This window comes from Phyllostomus hastatus, unplaced genomic scaffold (genome assembly GCF_019186645.2).
Source record: "Phyllostomus hastatus isolate PE091 unplaced genomic scaffold, TTU_PhHast_1.1 phas_contig_40, whole genome shotgun sequence".
Lineage (NCBI taxonomy): Eukaryota > Metazoa > Chordata > Mammalia > Chiroptera > Phyllostomidae > Phyllostomus > Phyllostomus hastatus.
The window spans coordinates 46,860,507-46,877,094 of NW_025333872.1; the positions used below are offsets into that span (position 1 = coordinate 46,860,507).

The 16,588-nt window shown below is 34.6% G+C and overlaps 1 protein-coding gene across 2 annotated transcripts in view; it reads left to right on the plus strand.

Annotated features, from left to right (window-relative positions):
* The first annotated feature begins 502 nt into the window (after positions 1-502).
* MANEA (mannosidase endo-alpha) overlaps positions 503-16,588 on the plus strand; it is a 46,807-nt gene continuing 30,721 nt past the window's right edge. The window contains exons 1-2 of one of the 2 annotated variants that reach the window (XM_045843480.1): positions 503-641; positions 9,141-9,722. In XM_045843480.1, coding sequence (XP_045699436.1) covers positions 9,179-9,722 — 544 coding nt within the window. In that variant the 5' untranslated portion in view covers positions 503-641; positions 9,141-9,178. Of the gene's footprint in view, positions 642-926; positions 1,208-9,140; positions 9,723-16,588 lie in introns of those variants that run through there. The other variant, XM_045843481.1, reaches the window with a different exon arrangement.

Genomic DNA, 16,588 nt, shown 5'->3' on the forward strand with positions numbered 1-16,588 from the left:
TCAGCTGTAACCTCTATTTTAAACGTTCTTGTTCTTCACACCTGCCTCCCTGTTTTCAATTATTTCTGCAAGTATTTCAGTACGAAGGTGATTTTATATAATACTTTGCAAATTAAATGTCATCTTTATCCATCTACTTTGGTTTTGCAAGTCAAGTTTCCATTTTAAAAAAAGCAATGCTGTTCTTTAAAAAGTTTGAAAACAACCAGTGTACTCGAATTAAATCCAAATTTTGAACACCTGTTAAATCATCTGTCTGTTACTAGTAAGAGCTTCCCAGTGGACCCGTTTCTAAGAGAGGGGAGTCATCACCTATCAAGGAAAAAGAAGACTGGACGCCAGCCCAACTGTACTCCGCCCCTTTTCCCTACTAGATCAGGAAGCTTGGGAAAGCTCTACAGTCTTTCAACCACTCCCCCGGCCCCCACAGTCTCCAAAATCCTCGGCTTCTGTCGAGGGAACCAGAGCCCCGCCCACTAGTAAGCCCCGCCCCCAGGCCTAATAGCTGTGCGAGCGCACTTTAGGAGGAGGGGTTAGCTGTACTCGCAGCTCGCAGGCGGTGGGTCCTCTGTCCTTATCCCCATTCTGTACGTGAGTCTTAGCAGAAGACTCTTTGCTGGTGGCCGGATTCCCACACACTGGTGAGTAACCTGCGGGGGGAGTCGGGCCTCCAGACCAGGCTGCGGAGGCGAAGGGCCCACTGCCGGCGCTTGCGCGCTGGTCCGCTGGTCCCGGTCCGCCAGCCAGCCAGCCAATCTGCTCTCCGCTCCCGCCCACGGCCTTTGACCCTGCTCCCTGGTGCCAGCCCTCCGAGGTGGCGAGCTGCGGTTCTCCGCGTATTGGGCCACCCGGTTCCCACACTGTTACCCCGTATTTTTTGTCTGGGCTAGTTTTATTGCCTTCTACCTAACTTTATTCCAACCGCCACTTTGGAATGGAACCTCCTCCCCGCACCTCGGTTTTCCCCTCCTCGCCCCAGCAAATTCTGGCAGTGACTGAAGCCTTTCCACACCGTGTTCCTTTATCCTCACACCTGCAGCCTGGTCTTGAGCCTGTGGGGAGAGTGGAAGGACCTAGGCCTACCGGCTCGGGTGCAGCGGAAAGGTGGCGGTTGCCTTTATCCCGGTGCCTTTAGGCGTCAGCAGAGGAGAGCAAGGATGGCGAGGCCCCATCGAGATGGTTTTTCCATTCCCCTGTTAACTATTCGGTATTGTCATCATAGACTTATCTTTTGCTAAGTCTCAAAATGCAACTATGCTGGACTAGTTTTTTTTCCATTTTCCAAAGGAGCAAGTTGAAGTTCAGGCAGTTACGATTGTTTTGGTTTCATTATTGCAAAACCCTACGGATAGCTGTTAAAGGAAACTGTACAAGTGCTTTAAAAAAAGGGAGGACAATGTTATATGAACTTAAAAAAAGGAAAATGGGCCTGAAATGGGTTGTGTTAACGTATTTAGACAATAGTCTGAAAGAAAAATAATAAAGTTTAAAGATTGGTAATAGTAAGTCGCATTGCCAATCATTTTCATGATTATATATTACTCCATTCATATTAAGCTATATGTAAACTCTAAAAAATTGGTGGAGTGCAGTGAATCTTGAGACTTTCAGGCTCCCGCATAAAACATTAGTCACGTGATGAATATTAAGTGTATGATCAGAAAATAAGCTGTTTTGAGATTAAATTTGGGCTACGGTTTATGAGTAGGTAACATATAATCACTGTTTACTAGTCCATAATGTTTAAGTGAAAATAGGACCACGTGTTACCAGTTTTCATCTGTGTCACAAAAATTACAGTGTTATATTCTATTTAACTTGATTTGTGTGATGTATTGTGGAAAGGTGGAATGGAATAAGAGCAAAAGCTTTTAGTTCTAGAGCCAGAATTGCCCTGCTTCTTGCTAGTAGCTTAACCTCAGACAGATTACTTAACGATTGCTAGCTAATATATTTGGATAAAGTTATCAGTTGCGCTGTACCTTAGTTCCATCATCTGTAAAATGGCATTAAAAAGAATTTCTGCTTCATAGGTTGTTGTGAAGATTAAAATGGAAGGATGAGAACTTTTGTTAACCAAAAAGTACAAGTGTTTGCTTAAAACTGACCTGGGCAGGAAGCCTTACTACAGAAACTGATCTTGAAAGTTCCAGATGTGTCTTCTAGTATTAGTTCTCCAACGGCTTCTTAGAAAATAAAATTAGAAAAACAATACTAAAAACAGTAGATATCTGTATAACTTAATAATGGATACTTAAAAAGTGAAGTCTTTTTGGCTTTTCTCAGTAACAGAATAACAGCAAATACTTTTTAAATTTATTTACTAATTTCTGTATTGTATTTTTTAAATTACCATTTAGTCCCTTTATACCGCCCCCCTTGCAATCACTACACTGTTGTCCATGAGCCCTTTTTTCTTTTTGCTCATTTGCAGATACTTTTCGAAATAATAGTTGATATCATGTTGTTTTTGGATCTCTTGGAACTCATTGCACCTCCATGTCAAAAACTAGTATTTCAAAGATTAAAAGCACAAAACAACTAGAAACCATAGAACTTCAAAAGAACCTATTATACGATGTAAACTGCCTTTTGAAAATAACAATTTTCAATAGCTGATACCAGAGTAAGTTCCTGCTATGAGAAGCTATACATCTGCAATTAACTTGCTTTTTTTTTTCCTCTCTCAAGTCATTTCTGAAACTCCTTTCTTTTGTTGAGGCAAATAGGTACTGGGTTGGCCAAAAAGTTTGTGTAGTTTTTTTCTGTAAGATGGCTGTAGTAGTGCTTAGTTGTCTTTAACATCATTTGAAACAATTTTATTAGGTTGTATCATGACAGTTTTCATAAAAGCATGCATTTAAAAAAACTTAATCAAAATTGCTAAATTTTTGTGCAGCCATTTTAATATTGAAGAGGGAAGAAAATATATATTTTTGGTATATTATGCTTCATTATTTCAAGAAAGGTAAAATGCAATGCAACTGAAACAAAAAAAAGATTTGTGTAGTGCATGGAGAAGGTGCTGTGACTGATAGGACATGTCAGAAGTGGTTTGTGAAGTTTCTTGGTACTATTGACATTTTGGTCAAATAATTCTTTGCTGTGGGGCTGTCTTACCCATTGGAAGATGTTTAGCAGCTCCCCTGGCCTCTACCCTCTAGAAGCCAATAGTGGGATATAGCCAACAGAGTCAAAATATCCAAATCAATAAAGTTATTGGTGAAAATAAAAAATATGTCTTTTATTTTATGGAAAAAAACTAAACAGACTTATTGGCCAACCCAATAGTTCCTCTACTCCTTTCATGTGAAATCATTATACCTATTAGACATTTAGGGTCATTGTGGTTTTGCTATGGTGGACATGATGATTTTTATTAAAATAGAGTTTTTTTAATTGGATCTATATGTCTATAATTCTTCCTATATAATAAGTTCATTATACACTATAAACATGTTAAGTATATGTATAGTCGTAGAATCTGTCTGTACAGATACTGCCCAAATATGGGGTCTGGCAGAAGTAACACCTATTTGAGCATGGTTGCTAGGGTAGTAATATGGGTATAATAATTTTATAGTTTTAATTTGAACATTTTACCTAAAATGTCATATGGTGTGCTTGAGTGGGATATTGTTATGTTACAGAAATTACATGTTTGTGATTTTGTAATAAAAGATATTTGTGCCTGACACTGTATCTACCAATGTCAAAACCAAAGGGCCAGAAATTAAATTGTTTAAGCTGAACACTTAATGGTCACTGACTATGTATAAGAAATATTGGGCTCTTTTAGACTGTAAAGATAAGAGCTCCATTTCTGGACCTTAAGGGACAATGTAGAGGGGGATATAATACATGTAAATGAATAGCATGATGCCATACAAAAGAAAGGGATGCCAACTGAAAAAGCAGGTACTGCTATATAGAGTATATGGGAAAGTGAGTGATTTTCACTCTGGAACCATTAGAGGTACTAAGGAGAAGAGGCAACTTTTCAGTTTTGTCTTGAAGGATCAGTAGTAGTATTCTAAAAGTCATATAGAGAATAGGCATTTAGAGAGAATAAACCATGTTTTGAATGTCAGTTGTTTGCCAGACACCCACCTTTGATAGTACTCATTATCATTATAAATGTTTGCTCATATTTATTCAGTGTTTATACTAAGCCAGAATGACTCTTAAGAGTTTTATAATATTAACTTATTTTATCCTCACAAAAATCCTGTGAGTGAGGTAATAACTCATTGACAGATGAGTATAAAAAGCAGGGGAAGATCAGGACGCTTGTACAGGTGAAACAGCTAAAAAAGGACACAGCTGGAATTTGAACTCAGGCATTTGAGCTGCAGAGCCTGTACTTTTAATCACAATGATCTGCTTGCTACCTTATGATTGAGAGGACTTACTGTTATTTGAGACATGGAGGTTGGGATAGAACCAGTGGATCAGCTATAACAATGATTTTTTTTTTAGGTAAGTGAATTCAGTAATGTTAAAAAAAAGGGGCTGGGGGGCCCGTTTTAGAAATTACATTGACAGGTAAGAAGGAAAAAGGAGTCAACTTCCATAAATGGATTTTTTTTTGCATGTGTTTTATGTTTTTTATGTTTACCTGTGGATCTGAGAAGTGTATATAACAAGTATAAAAAATTTCAGAATGTTCTCTGTATTTCTTTACTTTTTATTTTTAAATCCAGTCAGTACTTACCAGTTGATTATAGCAATACCTTTTACATCTTCATTTACATACACTGCAAGTCCTCACTTATGTTAAGCAAAACAACTTATAACAAAACACATTTTACACACATAGACTAATTTATATAAATAAGACTTAAATTCCTACATCTCATCAACATTATAACAAAACAACATTTAGCAAAAACAAAGCTTCGGAGGATCTGCTATCTTGGGCAACAAAAAACTGTCACAGTCAAATCCCATGCAAAGTAATTATAGGAAAAACAGTTAACATATATGTAAACACTGAAAGCATGCCAGAGATGCAATCACAGAATATTTGACAACTAAAACCTAATATTTAAGTTGAAGTAAAAAATTAAAATAATCAGGTATGAATAAATAAGCAAATTACAAATATGAAAACTCAGAATGAGGTAATATTAATCAGAAAATAATTGTAATTGACAGAAAAATTGCTTCATAATTTTTTTATACTTGAAAACAAGAAATATCAAGAATTAATTTCTTAACAAAAAATAAAGGGTAAAGAGAAACTTCAAAATTAAAATAAAATGCAGAGGTGAAAAAGAAAGTGTAGTTATTAAAGTTTAGCAAAAATTTAATGAAAGTAGTAGGACTTTCTGTAGAAGAAAGGCAAAGCAGTGAAACAACAGATTTAAATTGCAAATTTGCTGACAATAAAGAAGTAGATGTCAACATGTTAGCTAGTTAATGGGAACACAAGGGAGTTCCTTTATGATTGTTTCTATTTTGGCTGTGAATTGTAAGACATGGCTATTTGAAGACAATAAAAGTTGGTGTAGTAGCAGGTTTGATGAAAAAAATGAGAAGAATGAAATCTTTTTAGAAAAGTGAAGATACTGGCGTATAGTAATAGGATTGTTAAGTAGTCTGGTGTGTTGGTTTGAAACTTACAGTTATGAATTAAAAATAAAAAGTCAACATGGTTGTGTGTTTTTCTCCAGTATCTTTCAGTGATTCTAGATCAATAAAGATAGACATTTTCTTGAGGTGTTCCCATGTAAGTATTAGGAAAGGAGAACAGTAAAGGGAGTCAAGGGTATTTGCAAGTGAGTAATTACAGTGCTGGGCCATGGAATATAAATTGCATCACCAGAGATAAAACATGAAGAAAATGAGCAATAGCAAAATTGTGGTAGTCAGTGGGTTGGACATCTCAGGTTGAAAAATTGCCAGAATGAGAATACTAGTTAGAGGGGATCAAAGCACAGAAGGTTATGTTTAGATAAGAAAAAAATGAAACTAGAGATTTTGTCAATGACTGTAAATGAAAATGACTGTGACACTTGAGTGTGTGAAATGGGGTGGAAGAACAGATCATTAAGAGTGAGGCAGCCCAGACTGGGAGGCTAAACTATTGGGTGGATCGTCCATGTTGGGAGTCACTAAAGAGAGTAATAGACATTGGGTAGGAAGGCAGACAGGTGGTTGTTACAACCATCATTAAATGGGAAATTGTTAGATTCAGAAAATGATAAAGTTTGGTGACTTGAATGTCTTTTTTTATAGGTGCTTCATCCTTCTAATGTAAAGCAATTGTGCCAATATTTTGTTTACCCAAATAAGCACTGTCCTCTCACTTAGATCCAGTGTGGTTCCAACATGCTGCTACAGCTTTGCTCTTGCCTCACCATCTTGTTCTCTGTGCTGCAGCCAAAGTATGCTTTATCATTTCATGTCCAGTATTTTTGGAACATTCTCTGACTCTATTCTCTTCTTCCTAGCTTTTCCACTAGCCTACGCATATTATATTCATTTTTTCATGATTTCACTGTTTTTCTTGAAGAGTTTTCTTCAACTCCTTAGTTTATGTGACATTTCATTTCTTTGTGCGCCTTCCACTTCTCTCTTGGCACTTTTCTTTTGAGTTATAGTCATCTGCATGTCTTGCCTTTCTTCATGGACTCCAAGTACCTTAAACATAAAAATTGTGTTTTATTAATCAGCCTCGTGTACTACTTTTTTACATAATATATTTGCTCAATTGAAAATGAGTTATACATCTTTTTGTTTTCTGGAGGATTTTTTTTTTTTGATATTTCAACCAAATAAAATAAATTTTTATTTGTTCCTGGAAGAACAATAAGGATTCAAATCTTAAAGTCAACTATCTCTACTTTTATAATGCTTGTTTTAGCTTAAATCTTATATTTTTGATTTATTTCATGACATACTTTAATGAGTTTAGCTTGGTGTTGTCACAGTGTATTCATGTAATAACAGTATTAAAATATAATAAAAACTTGATGAGGGGGTCCCTAAATTAGACTACTAGGAATAATAGAAAGTATTACTTTGATACCTTGTTTTCAAAGTTTAGGTAGGAGATTATTTGATACAAAAGCGTTTTTATCCAACTAGTGAATTAATATAATTATGAAACAAAATCTCAGACTCACCTACCTATTCCTTTGGTAAAAGTCCTTTTTCATGCCTTTTTACAAGAGAGAAGGAACTGATGTGATGGAGGGCATGGAAGGGGGAGAAGTGGGACACCCGGTATGGTGTCAGAGAAGATGTAGTAATCAGTGTTGTTTTCTATGTGTCATATACTTTGAGTTATATATAACTATACATATTTATAGTATATGCAAATATATTTACGGTATACATGCATGTATAAGATTAACATGCATATTATATTCATATGTATGTATACATATATATGGTGTATATATATGGTATGTGGATATACCGTATCTACTTAAGTAAAATTTTGAAACTGGGCAAAACAATATTATTGGTTAGGATGCTTATGTTTTGGAAGAACTATTTAAAAAGGTAAGGGAATGGTTAATAGAAAAGTCAGGTGGTTTCTCTTAAGTAAGGAGAAGGAGTAGGGCTAGTGGCAATTAGCCACTTTTATTTGCCAAATAAAAGCTGGCAATTTTATTTTTGAACGTTTCTGTTGAATTTTAGCCTGTAAAGAAAAAATTCTTTCTCATCTTAGTATTTCTTGCATATATACATAATAGAGGCATCGGTCTGTAGAAAGTTGTGTGTGACAGAAAATTTGCTCTACAGATTAAATTTTTACTTGTCTGTCTTTTCTATCATGGTTAATTCATTTTAACTTAATACTTTAGAATAACAATGGCATGATGTATAGTAGAAAATCCTATTTTATAAATACAATCAGTGTGAACTTTTTACCAAGACCTTTTTAATAAAAATTTGTACATGAAAACTTAAATATTTTATCTATGTGTACACCTACCTACATGCCAATGTACGTACGAGGGGGGACCCAAAAAAACCCATTGGAGTACACCTATTAAGATGTTTTTTTCCATTGCTCAAAACACTTTTTGAACTTGTGGATTTGATTTTGATGCCTTTCTGCTGTTTTTTGTTTCACCTCTTCCCCATCAGCATAACATCCTCTTTGAGGACTCCTTTTTGTACGGGGAAACACAAAAAAAGTCATTTGGGTTGAGATCATGTGGGTAAGGAGGGGGGGAATGAGGTTGTGCTGTTTTTGGTCAGAAACTGGTGACCTCAGTGCATTGTGGCCAGTGTGCTCTTAAATCACCCAGCATGAAATGGTTAAACACATAGAGTCTCCAAAAAAAAATTCACTGAAGCAGAACGCAGCCTCTCACAACAACACCAACAACAATACAGATACAGATGGGTTCCTAGAATACTCATCTAGTGGGGGAAGCCTGTGTTACTACAGGGGGCCCGCCCTCCAGAAGATAATTTGGGTTTTTTGGGGGTCTCCCTTGAACACACATACATATATATATATATATATATATATATATATATATACGCACACACACACACACATACTTAATAAATCAAAAATACATGTGAAATCCTTAGAAGTTGTAAGTTAATTTTATAACCTCCATTCAGTATAATTTTCAAACTTCCAAAGGAAAATTTTTTAAATTAGGAATCTCTACATTTTGATCATTCAGAATTTTTTGTCTCATTTTATTCCATCTAAAGTGTCATTTAAAATGTGTGATTAATTTCTTTCTGTGAAATAATTACTTTAGTTAAAAAATGAGGTTTTGAAAATGTCATAAGTATTTTCTTTTTGAAACTCTGAACCTTTAACTTTATATTTATATTTTAAAAATTTTAGTACCTATATATAGAATGTTTTCTTTATATTCAGGGTATACAAAATCTCTCCAAGTAATGAAAAATATATTTGTTTTGTTAAATAAAGTTTCCAAAATGTTTATCTGACAAAAAGTAATTGTGGTATTTCCAAATAAATATTTCTATTTCGTCTAGCCATATATAGATGTCAATATTAGATATAATCAATATACTAGTACACTGTAAAATTTTTTCAGTGTAGTGAGTTTTATGAACTTGAGTTTTCATTTTTGAATACATTGGAAAATATCATTAATACCACTTACTAATTACTGTTTTTCAATAAATTGCAGCTAAACATTTATCATTTTGGCGTTTAAAGTATGTCATCATGGCAAAGTTTCGAAGAAGGACTTGCATCATTTTGTCACTTTTTATTCTATTTATTTTTTCTGTGATGATGGGTTTAAAAATGCTGAGACCAAATAAAGCTGCTTTTGGAGTTCCTTTTGGACTTGACCTTCTTCCAGAAGTTCATCAACGACCTCCTCGCTTGGGGAAAATTTTTGATTCCCAAATGAGTGACAAAATCAACAGTGAAACAAATACCAAGAATTTAAAAAGAGTTGAAATCACTGTGAAACCTTCCAAAGCCTCTGAACCTTACGTGGAAGATCTGCCGCCTCTGAATTATTATTTACATGTATTTTATTACAGTTGGTATGGAAATCCACAATTTGATGGTAAATACATACACTGGAACCATTCAGTTCTGAAGCATTGGGACCCTAGAATAAACAAGAATAACCCACAAGGGAAACACAATCCCCCAGATGACATTGGCTCCAGCTTTTACCCTGAGTTAGGGACTTACAGCTCTCGGGATCCTGCTGTCATCGAGACTCACATGAAGCAAATATACTCAGCTTCAATTGGTAATTATTTTATTTTGTATGTATGTGTTTGGGGGAGGACTGTGCATGTAAGATATATAATTTTAATATCCATGTTATTAATTATAAATAAATTTATAAACTCCAAATTAAACTGTATATATGTTCTTAAACATACAGGAAATCGCCTTTTAACACTACCTTAAAGCATTTTTAATTTTAAAATTTTGTGGGACTTCTGAATATATTGTTTTTATTGATTTCTAATTTATTACTTTTTCGAATCTTATTAGATTTTGATTTACATAAGAGACAATGAATTGTCTCACTTTCAGTGTACAGCTCAGTGATGTTTTTCAAAAATATATACCTGATTAAATACCACCCAGTTGTGAAGTAAAATACTCTATAGCCCACCAGATTTTGCTTCCCTTATTCAGCCCTACTCTTCACTCCAGGAGACTGAATCTGATTTCTGTCACTGTAGAGAAGTTGTAAATATTCTGTTACTACATAAAAATTGAATTATTCATCATTTCTGTGTATGTGTGTATGTGGTCTTTTGCCAAACCTGCTATTTTGAAATTTACACAGGTTGATTATATCATTAATTCATTCTTTATTACTGCTGAATAGTATTCTATTATAATAATTATAATAATTTTTTTCCGCATTCATCTTGGTGGACATTTGAGCTGTTTAAAATTTTAGGTATATAGTAATAATTTGCTCCTGTTTTTCTGATTTTTTTAAACAATGCTCATTTATATTTAGGTCTGGTTGATTTCAAATGTGTTTTCATGTTGCTCTTTGTTTTCTGTTTATCCCATCTGTTCTGTTCCTTTCCCCCCTCTCTCCGCCTTCTCTTATATTGAATATATTTATTCCATTTTATATTCTCTTCTGGCTTATTACATATATTTGTTCATTTTATTTATCTTATGATTGCTCTAAAGTTCACAATATGCACATTTAATTTAATGGATGAGAAATCACTGGTATTCTTTTTTATTAGTATCCCCCCTTTTCTTCAACTTTTCTTCCCCTCAACTTCTGGCTCTAAAGTTATACCTACTCAGATAGAGTCATATTACCTCACTAGTAAATACATGAAAAAAATTGTATTGGGTGCCTGAAAATTCTTCAGGTCATTAAAATATCTTTTACAAAAACCTCCCTGTTTTGGTTCCATTTGCCTTTTAAGTGTCCCTACCATGAGGGCCATTCAGAAGCAATTGGGTGTTGTCACATTTTTCTAGTTCTACAAAAGGCACAAACTCACTATCAAGCTGGTAAGTTTATAGAGATATGTAAGACTTTTCCATGAACAAAGCAATACAGAATTTTGTGAATCTACATTGTAACTGTGCAAGATGGCTTGTTTTTCTTGCAGAATATTTTTTTCCCAGCTATTTAAAACAAATCTAAGTTTCTAGTGTATAGTTACAGCTCTAGTTTCTATTTTCTATGACATAAAATATGACAAAATTGGATTGGTAAACTCAGGTAACAGGTGCTTCATGCATATGTTATCTATATCTATTTACAATTTGCTTTTGGGAGTAAGACCTTTCAAATGATTTTTTTCTATTTTCTACAAAGAATTTGCATTACATTCAATTCTTTTTTTCAAGGTTGACTTGTTTGTGGCTATGAAAGCTATTCTTGATTGACAGAAAAAAAATGGATATTCATGCTAGTTTTAGTTTTCTTAACGCTAACTGAACTGTGTACAATGAGGAGTTTTTCCCCTTAGATCAGAGGTATAACTGTGTGTGTATATACATATGTGTGTACACTCACACACATATACAGTATTATGTATACATATAACTATATATAATATGCAAGCAATATATAAATGGCATACCGCATGTTATGATTAAGAAGAAAGTTTCAATTCATATTTAGTTTTATGCCTATATAATATTTATAAAAATCTTTCCCTTTATAAATTATTTACTACTACATACTATGTGTGGAGATGAATTATTTCAAAACATTATCACCCAATACAATTATTTTAATATTAAATGCTTTGTTATTGATGGAAATATTTCTTTGGTAGATTTTCTGCTGTAGAAATATTTTAAAAACTTGATAATAAAGAAAAGTAACATTATAATACATCAGTAAATAAATAATTTCCTTATTAAATATTAAATTATACTCATTGTTTTATTGAGATATAATTGTATTTAACATTATATAAGTTAAAGTGTGTAGCAGATTGACTTGATATATTTATATTTCAATATGATTGCCCTTGTTTGCATTAGTTAAATCCTCTATCACATTACATAATTATTGTTTATTCTATTGGTGGGAACAATTAAGATCTAGTCTGTTGGCAAGTTTAATGTTTACAATAGTTTTGTTTATTGGCACTATGTGTTAGATCTCTAGGTTGTGTTACATACTAGTTGCAAGTATGTATCTTAAACAACATATCTCCCATTTCCCTACCTACCAACTGCTAGTAACCACCATTCTACTCTCTTTGGAGTTGTTTTTTTTCCCTCTCCTGGCTCAATAATATCCCATTGAGTATGTTTATATACCAACATCTTTATCCATTCACTCACTGATGGACACTTAGATTGTTTTCATGTCTTGGCTGTTGTAAGTAATGCTAAAGTAAACATGGGAGTCATATATCTTTTTGATAACCTGTTTTCATTTACTTTGTATATATACCCAGAAGTAAGAATGCTGTGTCATATGATAGTTCTATTTTTATTTACATTTTTAAAGATATTTATTTATTTATAGAGAGAGGGGAAGGGAAGAAGAAAGCGAGGGAGAGAAACATCAGTGTGTGGTTGCCTCTTGCACACCCCCAACTGGGGATGTGGCCTGCAACCCAGGCATGTGCCCTGACAGGGAATTGAACTGGTGCCCCTTTGGTTCACAGGCTGAGCCACACCAGAAAAGGCTAATAGTTCTGTTTTTAATTTTTTGAGAAATCTCTTTACTGTTCTCATAGTGGTTAAACCAGTTTACATTCCCCCAAAGAGTGCACAAGCATTCCTTTTTCTCCATATTTTTGCCAATAATTGTTGTCACCTGTGATCTTGACTATAGCTATTGTTAATGGGTATGAAATGGTATTAATTGTGGTTTGGATTTTTGTATTTTCTGTGATGATTAGTTACTTTGAGCACCTTTTCAAGTACTTGTTGGCCATTTGCATGTCTTTGGAAAGATGTCTCTTTAGTTCCTCTACCCTCTCCCCTTTAAAGAAAATTTTCATATTAACCCCTTATTCATTACATGGTTTGCAAATGATTTCTCCTAGTCTATAGGTACTTTTTTATTTTGTTAATTTTTGCTTTTTTAGTGTAGAAGCTTTTAACTTTGATGTAGTCCCAGTTGTTGAATTTTTCTTTCATTATTTGTGGTTTGGGTATTATATCCAAAAAAGTCATCACCAAGACCAATGTCAGGGATTTTTATGTCTATGTTTTCTTTAGGAGTTTTATGGTTTCAGGTTTTAAATTTAAGTCTTTGATTCATTTTGAGGTGATTTTTGTGAGTGATCTAAGATAGGGGTACTTTTTTTTTTTTTGGCATGTGTTTATCCAGCTGAAGAGACTATTCTTTCCCCATTGGATGTTTATCCGCATTGGATGTTAGTTTAGTGTGTATGTGGGGGTTTAATTCTGGGCGCTCTATTCTGTTCCATTGGTGTGTGCCTATTTTTATGCCAGTACCATACTGTTTTAATTACTACAGCTTTAAAGTATTGTTTGAATGTGGGAAGTATGATGCTTCCAGTTTTATTTTTATTTTTTCATCACTGTACCTTTAAATATTGGGAGTCTCTTGTGGTTTCATACAGTTTTGAAGATCTTTTTTTTTTTAATGCTGTTGGATTTTCATAAGGATTGTACTAACTTTATAGATGGCTTTGACATGGACATTTTAACAATATTAATGCTTTCAATCCAATGATGGAAAATACCCATCAGATATCATTCCATTTGTTTGTGTCGTCTTTTCTTTCAGCATCCTTACAGTTTTTATATTACAGATCTTTTGCTTTCTCGATTAAATTTATTCCTAGGTATTTTATTGTTTTTGATCCTGTTGTGAGTGGGATAGTCTTTCATGTTTTATTTTCTATGTAAAAATGCAACTGCTCTCCATGTATTTGGCATTATATCCCACAACTTGACTGTATTCATTGATTAGATCCAACTGGTTTTTGGGTCTTTGGGATTTTCAATACATAGGATCATATTACCTGCCAATAGTGATAGTTTACTTCTTCCTCTCGTGTTTGGATGTTTTTTCTTTGATTTGCTTCATTGTCCTAGGTGGGACTCCCATACCAGGCATACTCGTGTTATTCCTAATTTTAGAGGAAAGGCTTCCAGTTATTCTTCATTGAGTGCGCTGTTAGCTGTGGGTTTGTCATATATTGCCTTTTGAATGTTCAGGTTATATTCTTTCTGTACCCAGCCTATTGAGGGTTTTTTTTTTTTTAAGATTTTATTTATTTATTTTTAGAGAGGGAAGGGAGGGAGAAAGAGAGAAACATCAATGTGCGGTTGCTGGGGGTCATGGCCTGCAACCCAGGCATGTACCCTGACTGGGAATCGAACCTGCGATGCTTTGGTTCTCAGCCCGCGCTCAATCCACTGAGCTATGCCAGCCAGGGCTGAGGGGTTTTTTTTATTCTGAAAGAATGTTGTATTTTTTCAAATATTTTTTCTGCATCTTTTGAAGATGGTGTGATTTTTATCTTTCACTTTATTAATGTGGTTTATTACATTTATTGAATTGCATGTATTGAACTATCCTTGAATACCAGGGATAAATCCCTCTTGGTTATGATGCATAATCCTTTTAGTAAGTTCTGAAATCAATTTGCTAATATTTTGTTGAGAATTTTCGCAATTATGTTCATCAGAGATATTGGTCTGTAGTTTTCTATGGTTCTTATCCGGCTTTGATCAAGGTAATGCCGGCTTCATGCAATGAATTTAAAAGTGCTTCCGCCTGTGGAATCACCTGGTCATGAGGATTTCTGTTATCAGAGGATTTGGTTATGATTCAGTCTTCTTACATGTTAAATTGGTGTGTTCAGACTTCCTGTGTCCTTTCCTGGTTCAGTATTGGGAGGTTATATATGATCCTAGGAAATTGTCTATTTTTTTCTAGGTTATGATCCTATTTATTTCTGTAGTGTTAGTTTTAATTTCTTCTCTTTCATTTCTGATTTTATTTGAGTCTTCTCTCTTATTTACTTAGTAGTCTGGCTAAAGGTTCATGAGTTTTGTTTGTCTTTCTGGAAATCCAGCTCTTAGTTTCATCAGTACTTTCTGTTGTTTTCCTGGCCTTTATTTCATTTACTTTTTACCTGATCTTTATTATTCCTTCTTTGGCTAACTTTGGGCTGTTTGTTACTCTTCTCTAATTCCTGCAGGTGTAAAAGTAGGTTGTTATTGTGTTATCTTTCTTATTTTTTAATATATGCATTTTATCACTATACACTTGTCTCTCAGAAATGATTTTGTCCATCCTGTGGGTTTTGGTATATTCTGTTCCCATTTTTATTCATTTTGATATATTTTTTGATTCCTGTTTTGATTTCCCCATTGTTCAATGGGTTGCTCAGGGATTTGTTTAGTTCCCATAAATTTATATATTCTTCAGCTACTTTGATTGATACAAGTGTAGCTACCCTGCATGGGTTATCTTTATATTCTGTCATTTTGAATGTTTGTGTGTCCTTAAACCTGAGGTGGATCTATTGTTGACAGAATATAGTTGGGTCTTGTTTTATACATCTAGCCACTCTGTGCTTTTTGATTGGTGAATCCAGTCCTTTTACATTTAGAGTAATAATGATATGTAAAGACTTGGTACTATTATCTTATTAATTACGTTCTGGTTTTATTGTTTCCCCTCTCTTTCTGCCTGTCTTGTAAATTGTTTTTTTTCCATGGTGGTATGTCCTATTCCCTCTTCGACTTCTTTGGATCTGCTATAGACTTTTGCTTTGTGGTTAGCATGGAACTTACATAAAATGTCTTACATAATATGGATAAAGCAGTCCATTTTTGGCTTATAGCCACCTGCCTTTGATCTCATATAAAGGCTCTGCCTTTTTGCTCCTCCCTTTGTTATTATCCATATCCAGTCTACCTCTTTTTTGTTGTATGTTTATTAACAACTTATAGTAGTCACAGCTAATTTTCTTACTGTTTTCTGTTGACTGTTATGTTCTAAGCTGAGCAGTTAATGCAACATCCTAATGCAGAGTTACAATTTTCTAAGTCTGACTGTATATTTTTCATCTTTACCAATGTGTTGTATACTTTAGTGTTTTCATGTGCCTGATTAGCCTGTTTTCATTTTAGCTCAATGAACTGTTGCGCGTGGGTCACCGGCCACCAGTGACCATGGAACGCTGTGGATGGCTTGATGATAAACACGCGAGAAAAAACGACACATGCACAGAGACAGACTAGTTTCTGTGGGGAAGTAGGGACGAAATGGCCACCCCCCCTAGTGGGGAGCGCGCTGATTTACCGTCCATACCTGCTTTTATTGGGCTCATTTTGCATAATAATTCAGGTAAAGTACAGTACTCATTAGAGGGAAGTAAGGAACCATAGAAAACAAAGAACTCTGCCGGTCTATTGAGTCGGGGTCAAAGAGCTGTAAGACTGAGGAACAAACTAACTTCCTCCTAAGACCCTTCTCATTCAGCTGAGAGCATTCTAAACAAAGAAGGTTTCACAGTAATTTACATGTTCTTTCTTAGGCCTGATCACCCCCCGGGGAATCCGCACTTCTCAATACAGAGCTGCACCACCCTGTCATTGTTTCAGGCTTAGGTGGAGCAAGGGAACTAAGGCAACCGAGAGACAAGGAGGTTTTCTCTCAGACGCTGAGAA